Source organism: Ambystoma mexicanum, chromosome 3q, assembly GCF_040938575.1.
Source record: "Ambystoma mexicanum isolate Mex_15411 chromosome 3q, UKY_AmexF1_1, whole genome shotgun sequence".
Taxonomy (NCBI): domain Eukaryota; kingdom Metazoa; phylum Chordata; class Amphibia; order Caudata; family Ambystomatidae; genus Ambystoma; species Ambystoma mexicanum.
Window position 1 is genome coordinate 688,149,908 of NC_090926.1, and position 27,693 is coordinate 688,177,600.

At 47.4% G+C, this 27,693-nt stretch overlaps 1 protein-coding gene across 6 annotated transcripts in view; it reads right to left on the reverse strand.

Annotated features, from left to right (window-relative positions):
- NDEL1 (nudE neurodevelopment protein 1 like 1) overlaps positions 1-27,693 on the reverse strand; it is a 356,432-nt gene that overhangs the window by 135,427 nt on the left and 193,312 nt on the right. For all 6 annotated transcript variants that reach the window (XM_069654597.1, XM_069654600.1, XM_069654599.1 and 3 more), the window contains one exon: positions 25,076-25,167. In XM_069654597.1, coding sequence (XP_069510698.1) covers positions 25,076-25,167 — 92 coding nt within the window. The remainder of the gene's footprint in view (positions 1-25,075; positions 25,168-27,693) is intronic.

Sequence of the window (27,693 nt, forward strand, 5' to 3'; positions counted from 1 at the left end):
AGGCTGGTAAGGAACTGCCTGAACTGTGGGAGGCAGGGGAGCTGCAATCGAAGGAACTGGCGTGGGCAGCAGTGGCTGCACTGGGGCCTTCGGCGCTGGAGCCATATGAAGGACTATAGGCACAGGCAGAGGGAGCATGTCCCTGATTACATCCCAACGGATGGACCCTATCTGAGGAGATCTCATGAGCGTGAGGAACTTTAAGGAACCTGTCCTCGCAGGACGGTGGGGTGGCAGGTGATATTGACGGGGTAGCGGGAGGCTGCTGAGGCCGGTGCGCACTCTAGCTGTTTGCTGGATAAACATGCCTGCGCTGCTGATGCATAAGCTGTAGGCCACGTACCTGCTTGACACCAGTCCCACCAGTGACACCTTGTAATTAGTTATCCCACCTGCCCAGTTCCTCGGGGTGGATTTGGACGAGCGACCATCTTGTCTGGCACGGCGGCCATCTTGTCGAGCTGTGTACCACATGCCGAAGTCGTGGTGCTTGGCTCACTGGGCCCGGCCTCCTCCAGGACTCTTGGCGATGGAGCCTGAGACCTACCCTGCACCTCATTCCAAGGCCTGGTAGGCGTGATGCCCTCTGCAGAGTTGCGGTAGTGCTGCGTGAGGGACCCCCTCGGCAACGTTGCTTTTACAAAGGCGTAGCCCCTCGGGTGTACACCCAGTAAAGGAACATTTTGGTCCCTCAGCACTGTCTCCGGAAGGATCTACAGACCCCTAGGCCTGGCGGCTAATAGCTGAATCAGCCTCGGTACCTGCACTGGTGCGAGAACCTGAGAGGTTTTTCCTGTGGGATTTTCTTAGGAAGGAGTCGCCCTTGCGGGGTGCGCTGGAAAAGAGCAGCCCTCCCTTGGGCCTTGATTTATGTCCGACAAAGTCCTTCAAGTCCTCTGGAGGCGACTTCTCGAAGAGCTCCCTCCACCTAGCTAGTCTTTTCGCTGTGGTTGGGGTCAAGGCAGCAAAAAGCGTGGGGATCTGATGTAGGGAAGAGCCCCTCGCAGGCTGGATACCTGCTGAAGTCTACATTCGCCGTGGAGGAGCGTGGCGCCAGAGGACTGAGTAACCGATTGATAAAAGACAAAATAAAGTATTTGGGGAAGAGCGCGTGGTATTACATGACCGAAGCCAAACCCAGGAGCGCTGGTGAAATCGGCTCGTTCCCGTCGACACGGAAAAGGGGACTGAGGAGTGGCGCTGGTGGGCGGAGTCAGGGGAGCGCATACTCCCAGGGCCGCGCCCCTCTAAATTTAAAGGGGAAACACGATTTTTACTGGTGAAAAAGGTCCCGTACAGTGGGAACGCTAATGCAAACACGTCATCCCATGGAAAAGCAAACGCGTTTCCCATGGATCTCTCCTGCAGTGTTCTGCTGTCGTACCTGGCACATTTCTTGTTCTGGGCCATGGCGAAAAGATCTATTGTTGGCCGGCAGCGAAAGAGCGATTCAAGTGACGTTTGAGCTCCCATTCGTGGTTCTGGGATAGCAGCCTGCAGAGGCTGTGCGCTGTTTGGTTGTAGTTCCCTGGCAGGTGGAATGCTTGGATACTGACATTGTGGGCTATGGCCTAGTGCCATGTGAGCTGTGCCTCCCTGGACAATGTCTTGGACCTGGTACCCTCCTGCTTTCGCAGATAACACATTGTGGTGGTATTGTCTGTGAGGACATTGACCATTTGATTTTGTAGTACTGGGAGGAAGGACTTAAGTGCCCAACGAACCGCTTTCAGTTCGAGCATGTTAATAGGTAGGGATGTCTCCTGGCGCGTCCATAGACCCTTGATGTGTAGTTGGTCCAAGTGAGTGCCCTACCGTTCTAGAGAGGTGTCAGTCACCAGCATCTTGGTAGGTGTAGGGTCTTGGAGCTTTTTTCTTTTGTGGCCATTGGGTTTGGTTGCCCACGACAGAAGCTGTGAGTGCCGTCTGGAGGGGATTTGAATCTTGTCTCCCAATGACCAATTGGTTTGCGACCAGCTGGCTGCCAGGAACTCCTGCAGTGGCTCATGTGTAGCTTGCAGTGTGGGATGAGTGTGAAACACAATGCCATTGTTCTGAGTAGTTGCATGCATAGTTGCACCGTTTTGATCTTGTTTGGTGAAAAGGATTGTATCCGAGTGTTGAGGGGGTTTATCCTGTCACCAGATGGGGCACTCTTGGCTCTTGTGTGGAGAATTCCGCCCCTAGGAATAGGAGCTTCTTGAACGGCTGTAAGGAAGATTTGCAATTGATGGAGAAGCCCAGTGTTGCAGCCGGTCCACTGTTGCTGCTATTAACCGTAGTGTTCCCTATCTGGATGGTGAACCTACGAGCCAGTCATCTCAGTAAGGGTAGACGTGGTGACCTTGTTTCTGCAGGCTGGCTGCCACTGGTGCGAGTCACTTTGTAAAGGTGCATGGTGTTCACTTCAGTCCGAATGGTAGGACCCTGAATTGATAATGCTGGTTCCCGACAATGAATCAATTTCTGGTGCCCCGGATGGATGGGTATGTGGAAATACGCATCCCGGATGTCCAGGGATGGAGGAAGTTGTGGTGCTGCATAGCTTCTATAACCTGTTGTAGAGTGATCATGGCAAACGTCTGTCATTTTTTGAACTTGTTTAACCTTCCGAGGTCTAGAATAGGCCTCCACGTTCCGTCTGGTTTGTGGACTACAAAGTATCGGGAGTACATTCCCTTTCCCCTTTGATGTTTGGGGACCTTTTCCACAGCTTTGTTCTGTAGCATGAGCTGGACCTTCTGCAGGAGGGCATCCTTGTGCGCTTTCGGTTGGGGGTTTGGTGGCATGGAGGGGGGCCGGTTTGAATTCTAACAGGTGCCCATAGCAGACCACATCGAGCACTCACTTGTCCGGTTTTGCGTCCCAGACCTCAACGAACCAGTGCGTCATGTACAGTGCTTCAGATAGGATTTTGGCGTGAGATTATTTTACTCCCAATTTTTAGAATTGGAGAGTAAATCCAATTTCCAGAGAGTAAAAATGAGTTTCTTCCTTTGCAAGAGAGTATAAAAGTGTCTGACAACTATCCAACTTGTGCGTAAAATTAAAACGGTTGGAAAACATTAGTGACAAAGAACTTGTTGATGCATACTACCCAGCTTCATATTCATTATACTTGGAAAACAAAACTCTGTTAACAACTACTACAGGTGCCAGCTAGTTACATCATAAAGTCCCTCACTCTACCAGCATCACTACTCTGCCTCTCGGGCCTATGTTGCTGCCTGGCAATACCTGCTCGACAGCCACTCCACGTTTTTGCTCCATCTTTCCTTCCCTTTGCTACTCTGTTTCCCCCAGTCTTTCATTTTCTGATGTTCTGACTCTCACTCTTGATATGCCACAATTTGCAGTCTGTTGCTGTGTCACTCTTCCTCTCCCATCTCTGCATTCTATTATTGGGGTTTACCTCCTACTTTGTTCTGTATCGGTTGCTAGAACTCCTCTTCCTCTCTCATGTCATTACTCTGGCTATATCGTTTTTTTTTTCATTTTATCTGTTGTGGTTGCTACTCCTTTTGATTATCTTTCTTGCACTGTCTCTCATGTAATTGGCCTGCCTTTCTCTAATCTGGATCTTCTATTTCCAGATCTCCCCATCTGCTGTTGATCTGTGTTTTGTTTTACTGTCTCTTTCTCTGATTCCATCCCACACTCCTATTGTGTGTATGTCCCATTATTTAACTCTTCTTCCCGTCTCACTTTCTTTGTTGCCCTCTTTGTAGCTCATTGGTCTCTTTCTACCATTTACAAATACAGTGCAGCTTTACAATTGGGTGCTTTTTTTTTGTTTTTAGAAGTGTGCAAACCTTTTACCCAACGCCCCTCCCCATCTATTCTTTGGGTGACATTTTTTGTTTTCCATGCAAGGTGTTCTACATCGCAGAACATCGCGGAATTGGGCTTCAGGAATTTTGCTGTGAAACCGGTGGGAAGAGCTCAGACACTTTTCTTGCTCAGTACTTTAGCTGGCTGCAGAAAATGCCAACCCATGGTCGTGCTTTGTCCTTAAAGCAGCTCGTAAGAAATTCAGTACTGTCCCAAAACATAGCATTCCTGCAAAGGAATTTGGGCATGATGCAATCAGCCCTGCTATGAATAATAGGCACTGTACCATGGCATGTGTATAGCAGCTCTGCTGATAAATTAGGCTACTTTGCCCGAATATATAGCTGTCCTGTTCAGCGGTACCTGTACAATCTGTGCCACTGAAAATATATACAGCACTGCTTCTATCTGCATCAATTATATCCGCTTGTGGTGGGCAAGTGGTCAGAAAGAGAGTTAAAGTTCAGACTACATGCCCAGCTCTTTCTTGCTCTCCAAGGCAAACTATGTACTGTGACCTTTCATGCATGCACACGGACACACACAATCTTAAGACTAAATAAAACTTCTTCATATAGAACAGCAAAAGCTTTTCCTTCTCACAAATGCCAAACAACTGCTTGCTGGGAGGTTCTTCTAAAACTTAGAGACATCAACGCAATTGATATGCTTCTTTGATGAAAAGAAAACAAAGTATGAAATGCCCATGATGCTGTAAACTGCACTGCCTCTATTAAAGCCGGTTCAAACAGAGGAAAATGAAGCAGAAATGCAGCACTAGTTTAAGACAATTTTCATTTTACACAATACTACATGTGTCCTAAGCAATGTGAAAAGCATGATTCAAAATGCTTCAATAACACTGTAACCTACAAAATGCAGGCAATTGAACAAAGTGAACAAAACACCAATTCCCATCTACATTACTAAAAGTATTATCTTGTTAGAATTAACAGTGTTAAAAAAAGAATAATAGAGCAGGACTCATCCCAGTTGCTCCTTTCAAGGAACTGTGTCGATTGGTAAAGTAGAGTGGGTATGCAAGCTGCTGCTCACCAGCCTGTGTCTAGTGACCTCCAAGATTTATGGGGGTGCTGCCATTAATAGCCTGTGTAAGATGTATTCAAGGAAGAATTAAAAGGGCTGTATTGAAAAGATTTCAGTGTGTAAAAAAGCCCAATACGCACCTTAACTGAAGGGCTAGCCATGTGTATGATCGTCATTGTTGAGGTTTACCCTGCCGCCCACTTTGGGATCTGGATGGTAGCTTGCAGTGCTGGGTATGGCGACTTTTGATACCCTTGGTACGCCCTTTTGTACCCTTGTGAGTAATACGTTGAGCCCTTATTGAACTGCCTGCAGCCCTTTGTAGGAAGAGGCTGTTGACGTTCTGCCAGATGCTCCCCTGAATTGCCAAAATTGCATCAGTTCTGTAGGGGCATTAAAGACCTGAGCATGTCGGTGTCCGTTTTTATTGTATTGAGGGCCTCGTTGATTTTAGGACCGAATAGCTCCCCCGCCCTAAAATGGCATAAATACCACCTTGTGTTGGACGTCTGGCCGGATGTCTAAAGCAGAGCCAAGCCTGCATTCTTACAACTACTCCATTTGCCACCTGCTTAAAAACTGTAAAAGGCAGTGTTTTGTTTGATAATGAATAGCATAATTGTATACATTTGACTACCATCTGGAGATGGCATGCTTGGAAATGCGGTCTCCTTCTCTGCCTGGTGCTACGGAGACAAACAGTTGATCTGTTTTCCTAAGCGGCCTGGCATTGTTTACGTAGTAAAGGACCGCCCTCCTCACATCCAGTGTGTGGAGTTTTACCTCAGCTGAGCTAACTGGATTCTGAAAGAAAGCCGGAAGCTTAATAGATTGGTTCATGTTGAATTTGGAAAATAATTTAGGGGAGAACCTAGGAGGAGTACGTAAAACCAATTTATCTTTATGGATAATAAAGAAAGGGTCCGGCACTGACAATGCTTGCAATTCACTAACTCTTCTTATAGAAGTAATAACCACTAAGAAGGCAGACTTGACTTATGCATAGGCTCAAATGGGGGCTCAATGAGCTTTGCTAGTACTACATTGAGATCCCATCCTGGCTGTGGGTTTGAAATTAGAGGGTGAAGTCTTTACTCCCTCCATGAATGCCTTAATGACTGGAATTTTCCACCACAATACTTTACTTTGAGAGGTGGTATAAGCTGATAAAGCCGCCTGGTGGACCTTTATAGTGTTAAATACTAACCCCGAATCTAACAAGTGGAGCATATAGTTTAGAATGTGTGAAGGAGTACATTCTATGGGGTTTATTTGATTTGACTGGCACCAAAATACAAATTGACCTCGAGTTGTCGAAATAACAGTTTCTATCGTTTGGTTTTTGTGCCTCCTTGAGGATATCCATACCCCGTTGTGGTAGATTAAGATGTTCCAACTCTGACTTCAGGAGCCATGCTGCCAAGTTCGAGTGTGGTTGTGGGTGCACTGTTCCCCAGTGTTGGGTTAACAGGTAGGTTTGGCACAGGAGTTTGATGGGAATCGCACATCGCCAGGGAGCAACTAGGATGAGCGCCATCTGTTCTCTGTGCATCATGTTCACTATCCTGCTCATTAATGGAGTTGGTGGAGACCCCGGGGGGAGAAAGCGTAAGCAAATTTCCCTGACCAGTTCTTCCATAGGGCGTTCCCTTTGGAAACTGGGTGGGGGAACCTGGACGCGAAGTCTGGGCATTGATTGTTTTCTCCTGTAGCAAACAAGTCTATTGTGGGTAACCACACAGAAGATGTGGTCTACGACGCTTGAGTCTAGTCGCCACTCGTGTTTCTCTGGTAGGGAATCTCTGCTCAGAGAGTTTGCTAATGTGTGGAGAAACCCTGGAACGTGTTGGGAGAACAGATATTGCCTGTCTGTGTGCCCATTTCCATATTTTCTGCGCCAACTTTGACAGACTTAGAGAGTGTGTGCCCCCCTGTTTGTGGATGTAGAACATCGCAGCTGTGCTGTCTGTTAGAATCTGAACCGCTGGGTTTGTCAGTTGCGCTTCGAAAGCTTGAAGTGCTTTGAATACTGCCAGTAGGCTCCAGCAGGTTTATGTGGTTCTGTGCCATGATATGAGTCCACAGACCATGTCCTGTGTGGTGAAAGTAATGAGCCCCCCACCCACCCGGAGAGTGACGCATCTGTTGTGACAATCGCTTGTGCTTTCGGATTGTGGTAGGGTTTTCCCTTTAACAGATTTTCTCTTGACCACCAGCATAGGTTTTGAACTAGTGTCGGCGTAACGACCACTAGATTGTCCCATTGATCACTTGCCTGAGACCACTGTTTCGCCAACCACTCCTGCATTGGTCGAAAGAGCAGACGTGCATCTGGGACTAGATATATGCACAATGCCATCATTCCTACCAAACGCATTGCTTTGCGTACGCTTATCTGGAGACCAGCTTGATACTGGCGTATTTGCCGAAGCATGTTCTGCACTCTTTCCATGTATGGCAAGGCTAAGCCTGTTCTTGTATCCAATACAGCTCCTAGAAACTGTTTTGTTGTGTTTGGTACAAGACTTAACTTTCTCGTTTATCGAGCAGGCCAATTGAAAGAACATTTATGGTTCTTTGCAAGTTTTGTTAGCAAAGATGGGGAGTTTCTCCTGTGATCAGCCAGTTGTTCAGGTAGGGGTACACTGGGAGTGCCTCCCTGCGCAGGTGCGCCGCCACCACCGCCAGTACCTTGGTGAATTCCCTTGGGGCCAAAGCTATTCCGAAGGGTAGCACCTTGAATTGGTAGTGCTGGGTCGCTACTTTAAACCGCAAGAATTTTCTGTGCGCTGGGAGCACTGAAACATGAAAATGGATATCTTTCATATCCAATGTTATTGCCATGTAATCCCCTCGTTTTAGCAAGGGAATTACCTCTTGTAGCGTTGTCATGCGGAACTTTTGTGGCTTTACATACATGTGTTGCAGGGCGCAAGTCTAATACTGGGCGCATGGTTAGATTTTTTTTGGCACAAGGAAGTATGTTGAATAAATACCCTGGTTTACCTCGTTGGCCGGCACAATCTCGATGGAGTCCTGGAGGAGCAGCACGTGGACTTCTATCAGGATGAGTTGTTCTTCCCTTGATGTTTTCCTTTGGCGCAGGGTTTGATAGTTTTTCTAGGAGCTTCACTCAACCTCCCGTTACTGTAGATAACACCCACTTGTACCTGGTTATTCCCTCCCACGCATGGCTGAAGTTTGAAATCCGTCCCCCTACTAGGCAGGGGACCTGTAGTGGGATGTCATTGTTTGGGAGGCTTTCCTCCACCTCGAGAAGTGCATGACCTCCCGCAGCCGCGGGATCTGCGCTGGCTTATAGGATAACCCTGGAACGCTTGACCCTGGTTGTTCCATGAAGAATTATGTTTTTGTCCGTATCCAGAGCCTCATTGTGAACTTTGGCCGCAAAAGCAGCAAAAATTGTTTCCGCCCCTTCAGCTAGGTTGTTTATTGGTGAATTGCCCAAGGGATTTGAGGGTATCATATTCCTCCTTGGCTGATTTCAGAGCCTCCTACACTGCTTTGCCGAAGAGTATGGTTGGTTCCACAGGCATGTTGAATAATGTTGCCTGGGTCTCAAGCTTGAAGCCCGATTGGCGAAGTGAAGCTTGGTGCTTGAGAATGGTTCCTCCCGCAATAATACGGCCCGCGTTATCTGCAGCTTCAAGGTTGTTCTTCAGTAAGCAGCTGGTAGTGGTTTTGCCTTCCGCTGCTATTAGGGCAAGTCTAGACTTTAAAGGCTCTGGAGCAGAGTCGACGAGAGCCGTAACCTTGTCCCATTTATGGCAGTCATAGCTGGCCAACAGGGTGGAATTGTTGTCGATCCTAGCTTGAAACGCTGCTGAGGTTGCAACTTTTCTGTCCATGGTATAAAGCTTCTTAGTCTCCTTGTCTGGGGGAGCTTCTGAAGAGGCTAGTCGTGTACCTGCCATCTTTCGCGTAGTTGTGACAACCAGCGAATCCAGCTTAAACTGTCCCCTAATATATAAAGGATCAGGTGGGGCCAGGCAGAAATGTTTTTCTATCTGCGGTTTTACTGCCCTTGTTTGATTGGGGTTTTCCAGTGAAGGTTGGATTCTTCTCTGGAAAGACTTTAGGATGGGTATGAACTGGGTGGCAGTTTCTTTTGTCCCCCCAGGATATCTTCGACAGTCTCCCGAGTTTGATTACCAAAGTGCTCAGCTGCTTTTATTAGTAAGCGATTAAATAAGGGCTGATTATCAACTGGAGAATCAGGCACTGGGGAATACTGTTGAATAGAAGAAGACATACAGGCCGATTCATGGAATTAATGTGCACTGAAAAAATCGGTGCACGCGTGCGAAGACCTGCGATTCGCAGTGTTACTTGAAAAATCGCAGTGCAAGTGCGAATATCACAGGGAAACCAGCGCACATCTATTCATGGAAGCCCGTGCGCGAGAAAAATGCATATAGCGTGGCGCACATAACAAAAGTAGGCGGAACACGGGGCGTTTCACGCAGAATGGGGAACAACTCGTGAAAATGTGGGTGTCAAGGGGGAAGTACAGGAGGCAAGTGCGCGGAACGCCCACACGCTCGCCTACAACACATTCATGGAATCAAATAGAGCAAACCAGAGCACGGGCAAAGACGCGCACAGGTCCATACATGTCCACCACACGAAAGCAGGCGGTAGCGTCCCTGCGCAGGAAAAAAATGTGCGCCAAAATGTGCGCTAACAAAAAGCACGTATATACAGCTATGATGAATGTCCCATACTGTGGCCCTCTAGGACAAATGACGTGCAAAGGGCTACGTGACAAACACGGACACCCGCTTTGTCAAAAATAGCATGTGCGTGTATTACGGGGTTCGCGGGAATTTCCACACGCGATTGGCCTGTGTACTTGTATTTCAGGAGTGCGCTGGTGTTTTCACACGCGATCGGGCCTGGGGGAGCGGGTATGTGTATTTCGGGGGTGCGTGAGAAGTTTTACACGCGATTGGCCTGGGTACGTGTATTCCAGGGGTGCACGCGAAGTTCTACACGCGCGATTGGTCTGGGTACGCTATTTCATTGGAGGCGCGTCTGTGACGTGACACGCGCAGGCGTTTCCCTGAACCCGGGTGCATGTTACACGTCCGAGAACTGCACGTCCCAGTGTCATCTCGTGTAATTGGAGGATAGGGCCTCAGTGCGTATACGGGAAGTGACGTTGGACGTTTGGTCCGGTTTAAAAGGTACGTGTAGGACGTCATTTCCTTGAACGTGCTTTTCGTGGAGAGCGAGTGGGTGAATACAGTACTTCTTGTCGGTTCACACACGATTTACTCCACAGCATTTCTAGTTCGTACTCCCTGTTACCTCTGTCAGTTTTTTCTGATTTTCCCTTGGACCCAACAGCGTAGACTTCTTTTGTCCTGTCTCCTCAGACAGCGTACAATTCTTCTTTTGGCGGGGGTGTTGCCAACGCGCACACGCGCATCTTTTTCACGCTCTTTTCCCAGGCAGACGGTGAGTCGCGCACGTATTTACCAGCTCTGCTTGCCCCATGTGTCACGTACCCCTTCAGAGGTCATTGTAGGCTGCGTGTGACACGCGTATGTTCATTATTGTGTTTCTGGGTGCCACAGCGTAGTGCGGGTTCATTTTTCCACGCACGTGGTCTACGAGGGGTCGCGTGCACGTCCTTTTCTGTTTTTGGGGTGCCTGTGCGTTGGGTGACCCGTCATCTTTCCCCAGGGGTTCCATACAGCCTTGCTAGAGCACTAGGGTACGAATTCCATCTAGTACCCTACCCCTTTGACCCCCAATTGCCCAGGACAATAGTTTACTGCAACTCCCATATGCACAACAACATCAGTGCCATGGCTGGGAGGCGAGCAAGCGGTAAGGGTGGCAAAGGTGGCCGAGCCTCAAGAGGTGGGCGTGGGGGGCGCGGTAGGGGACGTGGCCTGGATTTGCAGGCTACCCCTAGCCCCCCACGTGTGGAGGACCAGTCAGGGACACCCATGCCCCCCCCGCCCATGGTTGAGGGAAACGTGGCTGACACCATCTCTGCTCAGCCCTTGTCGGTCCGGCCCATTGTGGCACCTGACCTGGCACAGGGTGACTCCCAGGCTGACTTTCAGGTCGCCAAGTCTAGGCCACGGGTGGCGACGCAAGTCAGTGTCACCAGGTCACGTGGATCAGGGGCAGCCATGTCATCTGCTGCCCAGAGTAGGCGGGGTGGGGATGCTGCATGGGCAGCTGCAGCTCCGTCCACGCCAGCTCTGACTCTCCCAGCCAGGACAGTGTTGGTCCCGGTTCATCAGACTGAGGTTCCCCCCTGCCAACATCACACTTCAGCTAATGCCTGCCGAAAGTCATATGGTCAGTGTGCCATCGCACACTACTACTACACAGTCCACCAGTGCTCCTGCCCCTAGTGGCCAGAACGGCGTAGACCACTCAGGATCAACCACCACCTTCAAAAAGAAAGAGGAAGAGTGCTCGTCCAGTACAGGCTGATGCCCCAGACATGGCTACACAGTCCGGCACGCCAAGGAAGCCTAGCTTCAATGATGCCGAACTGGATGCACTTGTGCAGTATGTGTCCGCACATGACGGCGAAATGTTGATCACTTCAGGGTGTAAGAAAACACCTGCTCGACGTTAGGCACACTGGCAGTCCATCGCAGACAGCATAAATGCCCTGGGGTTTGTGAGGCGCACAGATGGTGAGTGCTACAAGCCCTGGAACGACCTTAAGCGCAGGGCAAAGAAAAAGCTGGCCTCAAATCATGCCGCAACTCTGGTGACTGGAGGTGGGTCTCCACAAGAGGACATTGAACTCACTCTACATGAGCATGTTGCTGGGACCTACGTCACAGAGGAGCAGATCCAAGGTGTGGGAGAACTGCCAGATTACGAGGCATTGTCCGGTGAGTGTACATGCATGTGTGTGTGATCCATGTGTATGCTGTTTGTCGGAGGGGTTCTGGTTGTGTGCCAGGTGAGGGTGAGTGTGCCTGAGTGTTTCGGGTCACCCATGTGCTTCATCCAATACATTCTGCGGCCCTGGATTTGGGTATTACAGGATCCCTTCTGCCCACAGTAGACATTTTGCACTACATCACGCCAGTTGCCCTTGAAGTGGCATCCTGCAACAACATTGTTCCGTATTTTGCTGTGTTCATTCAGGCTGATTGTTTGAATTCCACCACTTTTACTACGCATTTCTCTGCCCTATTGTCACATATATGACATGCCTATGGTACATGCCATCTGTGCGATGGCATGTGTCATGTATATGGATTGGACATTCCACTCACAGGCCAATGTGTGATGGCACTGCTAGCCAGCATGCAGCTAATGTGTTGCTCTTCCATCTTGGTGTCCTCAGTGTCTGACATTTTCCTCCCCTTCCAACTCAGTGACAGTGCATGCATGGGAGGGTTATAGTCATGTGGGACATGTGTCAATCAAGTACTGGTTCTGTAGCTTGTCTGGCCTAATTGTGTGCCATGGTGCTAATGCCCGTTTCCATTTTTTGTCTTTCATGTTTTTCCAGAGGATGACACACTTGATGCTGTTGAGGGTTAGGAGATGGTGCAGACCCAGGAGGGATCTCAAGCACGACCGGGCACCAGTGGAGTGGGGGACGTGGTTTGGTGGTGGGGGAGAACCTTCTCTTGCTGCAGCCATAGTGTCCAGGGGTGTCTCTGGCTGCACCTCCCCAGACCTTTTTTCAGGTGTTGATTCGGATGAGACCTATTTGGATTCGCAGGTATGTGTTCATGGAAGGGATACTGTTCTGTCCGACCCACCTGCACCAAGGGTAGAGCCCACTATGGGGATGTCAGTGTTGGTAGGTGCGCCTTTGGTGGTTACGGATGCAGGGCCACACCCCGCAACATCTGATCCTGTTCCTGGGCCAGCAGATCAGAGGGGGAATGCAGTCCTGCAGCCTCAGGCAGTGCCAACACAGCAAGGCGCAGTTCGCCTTGCCGCAGACAAGTGTGGTGCCCGCCAACGCGGTGGCCATCAGCCACCAGGCAATACCGCATGGGAGCAATCCATATACGGTATGGCAAACCAACAGGCAGCATCATCTGAGATGGTGGCCACTTCCATTGTCCCCCCAGAAAGGCAGATGGAGCAACTACAGCAGGCAACAGACTCCATTTGCCAATCACTCAGGGAGGACATGTTGGCGTCCAACAGGGACATATGGGCGGCCCTGGACAATCTGAGGGAATCCATTTCTTTAGAGGCCCAGGGCCAGAGGGAAGCCCTGAGGGGAGAAGTCCGGCACCTCAGGCAGACTCTTGTGGACCTTGAGGCTTTCACTGTCACGAGGACGGAACAGCTGCTGGAGCGTGTCACCCGTACGCTCTCAGCAGAGATGCAGGCAACTCGGGCGGAGGTCCGGGCATCACGTCGGGTGGTGCATGGGGATCTCCGCACCATATACCTCCAGAACGAGACCTTCCACATCCGCATGCTTGCTGCCATGGAGGACCAAACTAGGGCTTTGCGTGGGCTGCCTCCCATAGCACCACCACGTCCTGTGGCAGCAGCAGCAGAGGTTGAGGAGAGCGAATCCAGCGATGAATCTCCCACGATGTCGTAGCCGTGCAGGCCACGAGCCCATGGAGGTGGCTGTTGGTGAGCACCCTGTCCTCGGACCTCCTAGGTGGCCTCCCCCACTCCCCCAGGCCCACACATCGCCATTTTTGATTTTTTGTTGCAGTGTGTTGCCTTGTGTGGCTCCCATGGGCATCCACTGTATTCCGGCTGGGCACATGCAGGCTTGTCCTGAGTTTGGGTTAGATGCTTGGGTCCATGAGAGACACACCCCTCCTGCTTCCCGTTTCCATGGGCTTGCAAAGGGTGTGCCCAAGTGACAGTGACTTACACAGTGACGTTGGACTCCCACGACATGTGTGGGCAGTCTGTAGTCAATGCTGTGTATACATTCCTAGTGCATATTGTTGTTGTATTGTGCACTACATGGTGTATTGATGTGTGCTTGTGCATCCATGTCTCCCTCCTAATTTGCAGGTTCATTCCTCATGTCTTCACAAGGCCGTCCACTTTGGAGATGGAGTTCATGTTGTGAGCAGTGGACTTCCAGATGTGCGTGGCAACAACACTGTACAGTTGGAGGTGGTGGATGTGCTGGCATTCTCATGTTGTAAGACTACGTATCCTTTATCTTAGTATTGTCATGTTTATGCTATGTGGATTATATTGTGGTAAGTATTTGTTCATGTGTGTTGTTATTTCTACATTTATGTGGGCATATTGTGTGTGGCCAGTTTCCATTAGGGACACTGTACTTTGTGACACTTGTGTCATGTTTGGGGGATGACTTTGTTTGCTCTCACATGGCATCTCATGCCATGGTGTGTTGGTTGGCGGTGCTGGGGAGGGGTTGGGTGACATGGCACTGTTGTCATGTTGTATCTTGCAAGGGGGTAATGATTTTAGCAGCATAGAAGTGTGTCTTTTGATGACACAGCAGTAGTGGTGTTTGTGTAGGTAGGGAAGCACACAATGGAACACTTCCAGATGTACAATCTCAGGCTGGTATGGTTGTGACAGTTGACTGTCCATTGAGGCATCATCATTGTCAGATTGATTCATCATTGATTGTCAGCTGGTATGTGCCAGGGCTGTGTGCACTCCACAGGGGTGTGATTTTATGTGAAGTAATTAGCCACCAGCTGCGTACGGGCTGCCTCACCCCGTGCCCTTTCCCCTCCCATGCGCAGCGGGCATGCATGTGGTTGGGGAGGTGGGGGCACCACCATGTCCACGGCCAGGCCCCAGCGTTTTGCAACGTTGTGCAGGACACATGCTGCCACTATGATCCTGCACACTACTGGGGGAGCGTATAACAGCTGCCCGCCAGAAAGGTCAAGGGAGCGAAAGCGTGACTTGAGCACTCCGAATGTGCGCTCCACGATGCCCCGGGTTGCAATGTGGGCTGTGTGTTATCTTACCTGGGGTGGCGTGGTGGGGTTCCGAATTGGCGTCATGTGGGTGCTGAGAGGGTAGGCACTGTCCCCTGGGGAGGTGGTGATTTGTATCATTAGTGGGGTTGTGACATTACTCAGTATCTGACATGCATGCATGCGCAGTGGCATTTATACTCACCGAGCAGCCATGTATCGCCATGCCGCCCAGCTTCGATGTCCCGGTTTAGTGTAGACATTCTGTAAATGAAACTGTCGTGGGTGGAGCCTGGATAGTTGGCGTATACTGAGGTGATGATTCCCTTGGCATCACATACTACCTGGACGTTGATGGAATGCCAGTGCTTGCGGTTTCTATGGATGTGCTCAGTTGCCCTGGGGGGACGTAGAGCCACATGGGTGCAATCAATGGCACCTAGCACTTTGGGGAATTGTGCCACCCCGTAGAAATCCTGGGGGACAGCCTGCCTTTCTGCAGGTGTTCTGGGCAGGTATATGTGCCTGCGGACTGATGGGCGTGCAATGATGGCCAAGACCTGGTGTAGGCAGCGTGACTGCGTGGCCTGTGACACCCCCCCCACTATTGCACTTGTCCGCTGAAATGATCCAGTGGCCAAGAACTGCAGTACTTTAAGGACCTCCTCCAGGGGGCTGAGTGCTTGGGAGCACAGGGTGGTTGATGTGAGGTCATCCTCCCACTCACTGACCAGGTCGAGTATTATGTGAGGTGGAAACCTGTACCTCCCATACACATGGTCATCAGGCATCCCAAAAAGGCTTGTTCTGGGTGTAAAAATTCTGGCCCCGACTATCCTCCTCCTCCTGCGGTATCCCACGGCCACTGCTGCTAGGAACGGTATATTCATCCTGGCGTCTGAGCTTGTTTGTTGTTTGTGCGCACTTTTATGCTGTGCGGGTCCACTTACGCCTGCTTCCTGCTGGCGTACGTGTTTCCGGATTGGCCACGTTCGATTCCATGAATACGTGTTGTAGGCGAGCGTGTAATACTTCCCGCGCACCCCTGAAATACATGTACCCAGGCCAATCGCGTGTGAAAACACCCGCGCACCCATGAAATACACGCACCCAGGCCAATCGCGTGTGAAACTTCCCGCGCACCCCTCAAATACACGTACCCGCTCCCCCAGGCCCGATCGCGCACCCCTGGAATACACGTACCCAGCCCAATCGCGAAACCCGTAATACACGTTCCCCGCTTGGCGTTTGCTGTTTGCCAGTCCGGTAAACCGGTCAAGGGTTGGCGCAGCCCTTTGCGCTGGTTTTGGGATTTTGATGGCTTTTCCTTGCGCGAGGGCGTTCTTGGGGGCGTAACTGGCGCTGCTGCAGGCTCGCTGCGCCGCGGATGGTTTTGGATGCGAGAATCCATGAATACGCTGTGCGCGGAAATCGTTTGTATCGCACATGGCTGGCGCCGACATTCGCACGGGCACGCTGTGGGCCAGCCGCGTGCGACACTTTTGTGCGAAATTCGATGAATTACCCTGATAGTATACACCTCTGCCTCATCATCCTCCCCATCATCCTAACCATCATAGTATTGATATTCTTCGTGATCCCCTTCGGTGTTAGTATGGATGTCAAAGCTCAACAGAAGTGCGAGACCTTTTTGTGGTGGCTGGAATGGGGCCAGGGGCTGAGACGTGGAAGACAGGGGCTGAGAGCTTGAGGCCTGAGCAGTAGGAGGTGGGTTTTGGAAATGTTCTATTGCATGAGAGTTTGCAAAAAAGGTCATTCTAGACATCACGCTATCTATGTCCTGTGCTGTCCATAGGGCTGAGCTGGAGATGACCCCCACGGTAAGGTATGGCAGGGACTTTGGGTGTAGGTGTGGGAAGGCCTTTATTATGCAAGGCCTCACTCAAGGGCCCCTCAGCCTCTTCCTGTGGGACAGTTTAAGTTTCCTCAGAAAGGGTAGATTTATCCCTATGGGGACTTGTTGTCTTTCTGATATTTGTCTCTATGATTGGAACTCTTAGAGGAAGACGTCTTGGAATGAGAAGCCTTTAATAGGCTTTATGGGACATGTTTTTTAACCAGGTGTGATAACCATGCATTTTTGGACTTTTCTGCCAGTTTTGATGAAATGTGTCGAGTTTCGGCATTCGGAATGACCTCCGCCACATCTGCCAACGTTCAGTCGAAGGAGTTTTATGGGCAGTGTCCTTTGTCTTATGGGGCCTGTCATGGGGCGACCGGGATTTCGAGTGCCCAGATTACAGGGAATCTACTGATCTTCCCCATGACGCCGAATCTGGGCGTCCGTTTGGCGGTGCCGACACATCGCTGCAGGGTTTGTGCTTAGTGTGGGAAGAGGAAGTGCTCTTGCCGCCAGGTGTCATCCCCACAACAGGGCCGCCGGACTGTCTACTAGGGTCAGGGGCTTGCACTTGGAGGTTCCCCTTCGCTGTCCGAGAAGACTGACACTGCTGTCACTGAAGGCTCCCTCCACGTTCATGGCAGCCTCGGCCCAGTGTTTTTTTCTGCGATCTGGAACGGTATTCGGTTTAAAGAGCTTGCACGCACGACAGTGTTCTTTGTCGTGGTTCAAACACAGGTTGCACACACCGTTTGTCGATCCACAAACTTTTTGTTACATGTGGGCCAGAATTTAAAGGGTGTCTTACCCATGATTGGGAAAGACAGCCGGGCGATAAAGGGAAGGGGTGGGAAAATGCATTGTTCAATGCCCACCTCCCGCTCTCCCTACTGTATGGGCCTAGGCCTGGTGGGCCTTCAAAGGCCGAAAGGGTCAATCGAAAGTTGACTTAGTCCGACGGCATAGTCTTGTCCTTTGTCTTGACTCTTCTACCGCGTCGAAGAACTAGGTTGGAAGAATGAAGGACAGAAAGAGAAACTATATTTAAACTTTGCATAGGCAAATGGCATCAGCCGAAATTGAACTCTGTGAGAAGCGACCGCTCACGATGACGGAAAAAAACAATCTGAGGGACCTTGACGCATGAAGGACCATGGGTACAGTGGACATCACACTAGGGATAGTATTACTGGCATGCACTGTCAACGTCCCTTTTCGAGTTTCGAAAACAACTGTAATACTCTGCAGCTTCCACTAGATGTCGTCCTATGCATAGCATGTGATCTAAGCAGATTTCAAAAGCCACAGAAATATATATTAAAAAAAAGAAGAGGGAAAGAAACCGCACTCTTCGCGGGCCAATTGACATCTCCAAAAAAAGGTTCCAAAAAAAAAATACTCCCATCTTCATGATACGAGAATAGATACGAGTAAACCATTTAATGAATTAAAAAATCCACAGCTAAGATAGCAACAAAACAAAAGAGGCAGGACGCCGTGGGGCATGACCTGCGACACTCTGCGTTTCACGCTCGACTGATCGCTTGTTCACGTAAAGGGAAAATGGACTAACAAACCATATAAACAAAGGTGTGTAGTCCGTTTGCTATGTCAGTAGCTCTCACAAGGTGTGCGGTGTGAGGTGTGTGGCAGCCATGATGGTACCGAAAAAAGCAGTAGAAATGCTATAGTGATACATGTGAAAAGCCCTGAAATAAGACAGGAGCATGGCGTGCATAGTGCACCCAGATGATAAAAGAAAGCATGTCGTAAAGCCGAACAAATTTAGATAGTACTGCTGCGCACAAACCCCACATTGATCGCACAGCATATAAATACGCTGACAGAACCGGCAGATTACGGGGCAAAAATAACATGATACAGGCATACAAGATCAATCAACCAATAACAATTCATCAACAAAAATGATTCATGTCAAAGGCTACAACCACATAAGTGTACACCCAAGTCCTAGGCATAAACAGAAATTGCAAAGGCTGTCAAAGTTGAAGAATGCATAGTTGAAATGCAGCTACAGACATATATGACAGCAATAATTTTAGGAATGGAAATCATTGTGATAATGCAGAAATGTGGTTGTCGCCGTAGGATAGGATAAGAACAAGGTGCATTGGCAAGCTAAAGCAATAAAATAACTGCACAATGAAATACATGGCTGCAGATTTAAAAAGGCATAAAACCATGGAAATATCAATACCAGCATAAAATAAATTGATGGTACAATCAGATGTGCTTAGGTTAAAATAAAAAAGCAAACATGCTGCCTGTGAAAATGCTGGTGTCCTCTACAATGCCCACTGAAAGTAAGATCCTCCTAAATCCATCGAAGGAATAAAGTGCAAGTGCAATCAAAAATAGCAGCATCTAAATGTAAACATGATCTGAGTTACAACTCTAAAGATAAAGTGCAACCATAGTGGCGGTAATAGCAGCAATGGGGTTGAAAGTCTCGAAAAATGTGAGCACAGTAACGGAAATGCCAGCAAAATATCAGAGCATATAGTTATAACAGCATCAAAGCCAGCAGAGAATACAATGCTCCTAAAGACCAAACAATTGTAAAAATGTGATTACAATAAGAGTAAATAAACCCAGGGATAAAGTGCAGACATGGTAGCGTATAAAGCAGCAATTAGCAGGGCCAGGAATGGTAACACCAAGAACATCATGATAGATCAGAGAAAGGTGTGAAAGTAATGACCAAACCAATAATGGTGCCCTCCACAAACAAATAAAAAGATGAAATGAGAAAAGCCAAAATTGAAAAGCAAAGGACAACACAAATGAAACCAAAATAGATATCACAGTGATAATTCCCCATGTAGTCGTAGACAGAGACAGACAAAAAATAACCCCAATAAACCTACAAAGAAAGAAAATGGGGCATGTTGGTCAAACCAGGCCAGGAACATAGCTAAAGGAAATGCATGCCCAAGATACAATCTACACAAGAATAAAAGATGAAAAACTTGAAAGAGGAAGGAAACCAGACACAATTACGTGCCCAGAAACGTATACAACTCCTCGTCCAGATTATGGCCATTGGGAAACTTAGTGTCAAAATCCAGGATAAACCTGGTTTCCAATTATCTCAATTTCAAGACACAATCTCCACCCCTCAGATGGATGGGGATATGTGCCACTGCAAAAAATGTAAGCAAATGAAAATTATTCTCATGTTCCTGCTTAAAATGCTTGGCCATGGGGTACGTGGGGTCAGAGTTTTTAAATCGCTCTGAGATGCTGGCTGCAAGATTCTCAATTTGAGTTTACATGTCGTACTCCTAACGTACCACTTAGTGCAGGGACATGAGCGAACAAACAACAAATGTGGTATCACAGTTCATAGAATACCTAATCACCTGATTCAATTTGGTGACAGGATGTATAAAAGATTTTAACACGGTGGCATGGGCACAACCTTTACATTTAAAAACACTTGGTGAATCCGATCAGGGAACCCGAAAGCCAATTTGTCATAGAAGGACTTTTGTCTATAGGTGGCAAAAAGCTGGAAACTAGCCCCTCCCTTAGTGAGGGAACTCTTTTGTAGGTCATGGTAGGACGTTTTGATAGCACTTGGCATAAATCATTATCCAGGATGAGAACACGCCAGTGTCCAACAATTTTACAAACATCATTGGAAGCATTGGCAAAGGAAATAATGAGTCTGGGTTCATCATTCATGAGAGTCTTATCGATCTTGGTGCCATACAGCAAGTTTTTCTCTGGACAATCCACTTGCCCTCATATAGGACATTTCAATGGTTCTTTTATCACATCCTTGTTTCAAGAAGTCAGCGGCCACCTGAGCAACATAATAATTTCAAAACCTGCAATACCAGTGCAATTCCTGCGGTAACTAATAAATTCACTGTAGGGAATACTTTTTTTGCACGACACAGGATGACAGCTGGTAACATGTAAAGGTAATCCTGTATTAGAGTTTTTTTTGTGTAATGCCGTATGGAGTCCGGACCTTTCAACAGTCACAACAACATCTAAGTAAATAATGTCAATGCTGCTGTGACATTCTGTGAAGCATAGGTTGACCGTGTTGGTGTTAATGCTCTTCACGAATGATAGCCAGTCGATTTCTGTTCCCTTCCAAATTATAAAAACGTCGATGTATCGCCACCACGAAACAATTTGTGTAGGGAAACTGGATGAAAGCAAATCAGATAAGAAGGTTGCCTCTCACCACCCCATCGTCAAGTTGGCGTATGAAGGGGCAAAGAAACTGCCCATGGCAGTACCCCTCATGTTACGTTTTCTACCCGGAATGACAGCGCCGGCTCATCCGCGGCGTTCACGCGAAGAAGAGCATAATCACAAGCTCCCCTCTGGAATCGAAACAGGTTGCCATGGCGCTCGTTTGTCAGCTGACACCTTGCAGGCGTAAGGAACGTGCACCTAAACCACGCCCTCCTGTACTTTAAAGCACCGCTACTCGTACAGCTCTCTGCTGCTAATTGAAGCGTTACTCTCCTTGCGGTTCCGTTCCGTTTTCCCTTCTGACACCCAGTCAGTGCTCTATTTTGATCTTCTGGTTCCCGACGCTTGGCTATTCTATTTGCACTGCATTTGGATACTCCTTTGGTTTTGGTTACGCCCGCTCCTTTACTGAACCGTACTCCTTCACGGTCTGCCTGCCTTTTTCCTCAGTGACTTCCTGGTTCTATGGCCCACTAAGGTAATTGGTTGTCCTCGGTACTCGTCCACGGTCTCTTTCTTGTTCCTGAGGCCATTTCACTTGCTATTATCCTGAACTGTTCATACTGGATTCCACCGTTAGCCTTTACTTTTGAACTTGGTTTCTACATCCTTTGGGACTTCAACATTCTACAGTGAACTACTCTCCAAGTGCATATTGACGCTTTCCGGTACATGCACCAACCCGTCACTAGTGCGTCCCTCATGCCGCCCGGGTTGCTCTCCTGTACTAACCTTACTTTTTTTTATTTTATCCTTTCGTTGTTTCCCTCCATTTGGACTTCATTCATTCCTGCCAGTTCTCCCTCAGGTCTTTGTTTGAATTCCTTACCCATTTATTTCTGGGATGCTCTGGTTTATTCCATTGACGTAGAGGGTAATAGTTTATTCTCTTTTGTAGGTCAATCCTATAGCAGATTCCACTCCTCAAACCCCGTCTAGGTACTCCTTAGTACTTTTGTTTTCTTGCATTCCTTCATACCTTGGGTCCTCTAACCATCGTTGTATTCCTTTGCAGCATTGGTTGGCGGTGTGTGTTCTCCCCGCTCTTTTAGGCGATTGGCAATTCTGCCTGTTCAGGTTGAAACAGCAGAGAGGCACATCGCAGAAAAGAGCCCCTCCTTGAGGAATCCTGAATCTTAGAATTCAGGGGGTGTCGGGTTACCAGAGTCTGTCTTGTGAATATCTGTGGAAACTACCGTCTCCAAGGTCGCCTATCTACAGGCAGTAAACGATTACCAGAGCGGTGAGTAACACCTCACTTGCCGGTAGAAAGAACCCTAAAAAAAAAACATTATTGGTCAGGCAAAAAGATAACATGTCCAAAATCATAGAACTGACCAAAATGGTTTAAATGATCGAGTATCCAAAAATTATTTGCAGTCTCCCATTCCCACCTCGTGATCAATGAAGGTGTACAAAGAAACATCAAGAGTTGCCAGAATAAACCCATCCTCCCATGGTGTATTGGTGATGTGTCGTAAAAAATCCTTAGTATCGCACAGTAAGAAGGTAAAATGGAAACAAAAGGAAACAAAGCCTCATCAATGAACTGTGCCAAGTGTTCTAATAAGGAACCACACAAAGTAACAATAGGCCTGCCGGGGGTGGGTGCAGGATTTATGTGTCTTGGAAAGAAAATAAATGGTGAGTATGGTATGACATGAGGGAACAAGAAATTTGACCAGATCATCCTCAATCAGTCATTTATCAGCCCACTTAGCACAAAGACAGGTAAGTTCAGACTGTATTTCTGGAAATGGGTTTTTAGATAACTTGGCATAACACAGTCAATCTCGTAGTTGGCGATTGGCTTCGGGCACATAGTTGGCTCTATCTTGGATCACAATCTTAGAGCCTTTGTCTGCCTGCTTGATGCCAATTTGGATAAGTTTTCTAGTTCACCAATGGCCAAACGTTGAGAAGCATTAAGATTCTGTTTGGTATGGATGGTTTTTCTACGTAGTTTTCTCAGGTCACTGACGCAGAGGTGGTAAAAGGCCTCAATGCACCCACCTACCGGAAACTGTGGATTGAATTCACAAGCTTCACAATGTCACAATGTCACAAAAAACACATAAATCCCAGGGGTAAGTGGATAGTAAGTAAAACCCTCACTGGGAAATATGTCAAAAAACCCTAGCACTCAAGATATTGCTGTGTTTAAAACAGAGTTGCTTTATTTAAATAAGAAGTGCATCACACCAAAAAGGTGAAAACAATCTACCTTCACCATAGCGACAGACCAGACGACTAAGGACACTCACCCATCCAAGTGGAAGACGCCACGCGTACCATTCTTATAACGAGCTTCTTCAGGCTGATTCAATCCACGTCTGAGATTCTCCATAAGATTTAAAACACTGGTTTGAATGTCAAAACTCCACCCCCTGAGTTCCATGTTGAAACAGGTCACATGACCTCAAAAGCACAATTGCAGTTCTGTATAATATATCTGCCATCTTAAACAGTTGATGTGTGTGTGTATATGTGTGTGTATATATATAGTAAGATCAAAGTGTATATGTTTAATAACATTCAATGTTAAATACATTAGATCACATTACAGGGAAAGGCGGTGGTCGAAATGTCTATTCTTCCCAGTAGAACAATTAACATTAAAATGTCAGAGATGAACTGGCGTTAATATTAGAATAGTGGTGCTGTGTCCAGCATAAATGCTTGCACAATGTCATCACCCCATTTGGTGTGTCAAAGCCTAGAGACACAAAGCAGCAGTTATGCTCCAATTCGGAGCATACATACGGTTTGTATACCGAATGCATATCCCATTGTTTTTGTAATCATTACAATGGCCATGTTATCTGTACAGCAACTCAGTGTACACAGTAATGGAGGATCCAGTGCTCACCGATATAGTTGACGGAGCATGGTAATAGAATGACACGGAATGGAACATTCGTTATACAAAGCGTTAATAGGCCAGTATATAAACTACTCCATATATGTACAATGTTTAAGGCATACTAGATGTTCATTCACAAATGCCGAGCAAATATTCAACCTTGGAACGCATAATGAAACGGCAATCGACTATCTGACTCAATGCAGTGCAAATGAGTGCAATCCAAAGTATTCATGCGATGAGGCTAATATTTAAAACTATATACTCATGAAATACTAATGCATATTCTGTTTTAATTAAGCAATAGAACACGAGGGGCGGGGGCATTACGGACTCAGGAAATGCCCCGGGGCCCGTAGGTAAGGACCAGAGCGGGTTCTATTGCTATTAGTAACCCGGCCCGCAATATTTGCGGCGTTTTGGGACAGAAAAAAAACGACCAAGCAAAATGGCCGCCGCCATGGAAAGGGAAAACAGAACCCGTTTTCTCTTTCCATGGCAGCCATCGGGAGCGGACGCGCTGGGAACACTTGTGTTCCCAACGCGTCCGCTCCCGAAAAAGGATAAAAAAAAAAAGGTAAGTAGAGTTGGGAGGGCGAGAGTGGGGAAAAAAAAAATAAATAAAAAATGTACATGCGTCCCCAGCGGGGGACGAGGGAAGCCCCCAGCCGTGTGGAGGCGCAGAGCGGGGATGGCCCCGCTCCGAGTCTCCACACGGCTGGGGGCTTCCCTCGTCCCCCGCCGGGGACGCAGGATCAAGAAGGTAAGTTGGGGGGCGGGTGGGAGGGAGGGAAGGGAAAAATAAATATAAAAATTAAAAAAAAGACTTAGCAGAGTCCCCGCTTCAAGCCTCCTCATTGGCTGAGGGGCTGCCACACCCCCCGCCGGGGAACATAGGCCGTGGAATCCCGAAGGAGGGAATCCCGGCCGGGAAGGAACGCTTGTTGCATTCGGATTGTCTCTCGCCGGGGTACGTATATAGATTACAGTGCAACAGAATACCTGTACAACCAGAAATGTTGCACTAAAGTGCTTTTCAATTACATTTTTAGAAATAAACTAGCAAATGCCCATGTTCCAGTTCCACAGACTGTGCAGGATTATGCTATGTAAATTCGGTGCATCAGTGCATTTCAATGAAATACTAAAAGGCTCTGCATTCATAAAAGTGCTAGTGCAAGTTCAATTCAAATATGTCCAGTCATGCTTAACACATGTGTTGCTGCAACTAAGCAAATATATTTCTCTGGCGTCCCCAAAAGGAATATTAGTGGCACAGTCTGAAAATGTTCTAAGACAAATCAGAAAGAAAACAGACATCCTTATACTTACCCCTACTTTTCGCAGGAGATCCCCTACAATATTGAGTGCAGATATCCTGGCAGAAGGTGTTAGAGGAGAAGTACCAAAACCATTTGGAATACCTGGAAGCAAAATTACTTTTGGTTACTACAGAATGGCAACTTTATACAGAATGATATTTATAAGCCAGTGCACAAAACAAAAGCCATCACCACAATAACAGACTTGGGCATTTTAGTGCAAACCCATGTAGTGCTTCAAAGGGGGTTCAGCCCAGGGTACTGAATTCTGACTTAACTTCTTTGATTACTGTTAAGATGGGTTTCTAGAATCTGGCCTGATGGATGGGCAGATTGTATGGGGCCACCCTAGTTATAGTGAACTGGGGAACTCAGAGGTTAGCTAAAACCCAATCAAGGTAGCAATGGAGAGAAGTCAGGGCAATTCTCCATAGAATGAGTGGGGTCAGGGATCTACAGTGTGTCCACAGAGTGAAGCACACAATTTAATTTAGTCACAATGCTTCGCCCCAGAATGTGTCTTTAACAGGTAATGTACTTGTGTTGGCGAGTCTGCAAAAGAAAAGATTAAACAAAGTTACTAGGTAAGTAAGGTGTTATTCTCCTTCAGGTCCCATTACTCCGGTTCAACGAACCATAAGCAGTGGAATGGAAGGATACTTTGTGCAGGGTTTCCATCCGTGCTAGGTTCACACAGCGGCACGAGAAAATGTTGCTTGTCGGTTAAGGTGGTGGCAGATAGGGGCAAAGCAGAATGAAATAGTACAGATTTCACCTTGTTGCTTGTAGAACAGAAGCCAATAATTTCACCCAAACCTACCCAGGAGCAGCAAGCACAAGGATTCTTCCGTTTGGGTCCAGAGGCACCAGGGCGGAGATCAGCTAGGGAGACGAGTCAAGAAAAACCTGGAAAGGAGACAACTAAGTATCTGAACAGATAATGAGTTTTTTTTTTATTCTTTAACCGAGGACTTGGCCCTTTCTTACAAGTTCCAAAGAAGTTTTTGTGACCTCAAGGTTTTGATCTTCATTTGATCGAAGAGATCGTTTTATTAGCTTAAGTTTTAGCCTGTTGATAAGATAAGTAGATGCATTACCTGCAAGAGCATTAAATGTAATCGTTAAGAGCCTGAATTTCACCCTTTGCTCGTTGGGGAGCCAGTGCAAGTTCCTTCTTATATCGGAAACATGGGTTTATTTTCTTAGGCCCATAATAGCTCTAATAGAGCTATTCTGGACAACCTGAAGTTTGTTCAATTCAGCTTTGTTTATACCAAAGAGCTACAATAATCCAGTTCTGCTGATCCAATAGCTCTTTCAATGGTTTTGCACCTTGTCAGTGACAGAAAAGGTCTTATATGAGCCAGGAGTCGAATGTAATATGCAGATGATTAAACTAGGTTATTTACATGCGCTGACATACTTAATGATTGCTCGAAAGTAACTCCAAGGATTTTTATTTTATCCTTTACTTGAATGGTATGGTTATCGAAAGTTTGATAGTCTAGGGTCAATTTATCAAGCCTTTGTTTAGACCCGATCAGCATCAGTTCCGTTTTCCCTGGATTCAGAGCCATGCCATTAACATCCATCCATTTATGGATGAAGTCGTATATTGTTACTACTATCGTGGCATCCTGGTCGTAGTTCCCCGACGGAGTGATAAGGCACTGCGAGTCATCAGTGTAGTTAGAAAAACATATGTCCTTATTTTCTAAGTCATCAAAGAAAGACTGTAAAAAGGTTATAAAGAATCAGGGATAAGGATGCCCCCGTAGGTATCCCATAGTTCATGGTTACTGGATCTGCCTGTGCTTGTTTGCTGCAAACCCGGATTGTTCTTGAGCTTAGGAACGATAGCATCCAATTCTTGGCATTAACGCTGAAATTTGCCCTTTCCTCCAACCTTTCCAGAAGGAGTTGGTGATCTACCAAATCGAATGCTGCTTAAAGGTCCAAGGACATCAGAAGCATTGTGGACCTTTTGTTGATTTTTGTTATGTTGGATTTAAGTTCCAAGAGGGCTGACTCTGTGCTATATCCTGGGCGAAAACCGGACTGTCCATTATTGAGCATGATATGTTTGTTGGTAAAAGAAGCCAACTGATCGTATGCCACTCGATCCATGATTTTTAGAATTAAAGCGGTGTTGGTAATAGGCTGGTAGTTCTTTGCCTCTCCCGGATCCAAGTCTGCTTTCTTCAAGAGGGGGGTGATCCATGATCCTTTGAGCCTGCTCAGAACTATACCCTCTCCGAATGATGTGTTTACAATTTTTGTAAGGGATCCAATGAGTAACTCAGAGCATGCTTTATAGGATGCTGCTGGGAATTGATCAGCTTTACACGTGGATGGCTTCAAATTAGCTAGCACGATCCTCAGTTCGTCTTCCGATATTTTATTTGAAAATAAATTCCGGAATATTTTGTTTCTTATTAGAAACTCGACCGCGGTTGTATCCTTCACAGTGTCCGACTCTTATTTTTTTCAATACCCTCTTTTATTTTGGTGGTCTTGTCTATCATAGCCTGTTGAATTACTGTGCACCAGGCTTGATTTTTATCTAGTTCAACTTGGTGTAGAGACTCTGGTTTTTCCAATTCTCTCAGAATTGTGAACATTTCTTTC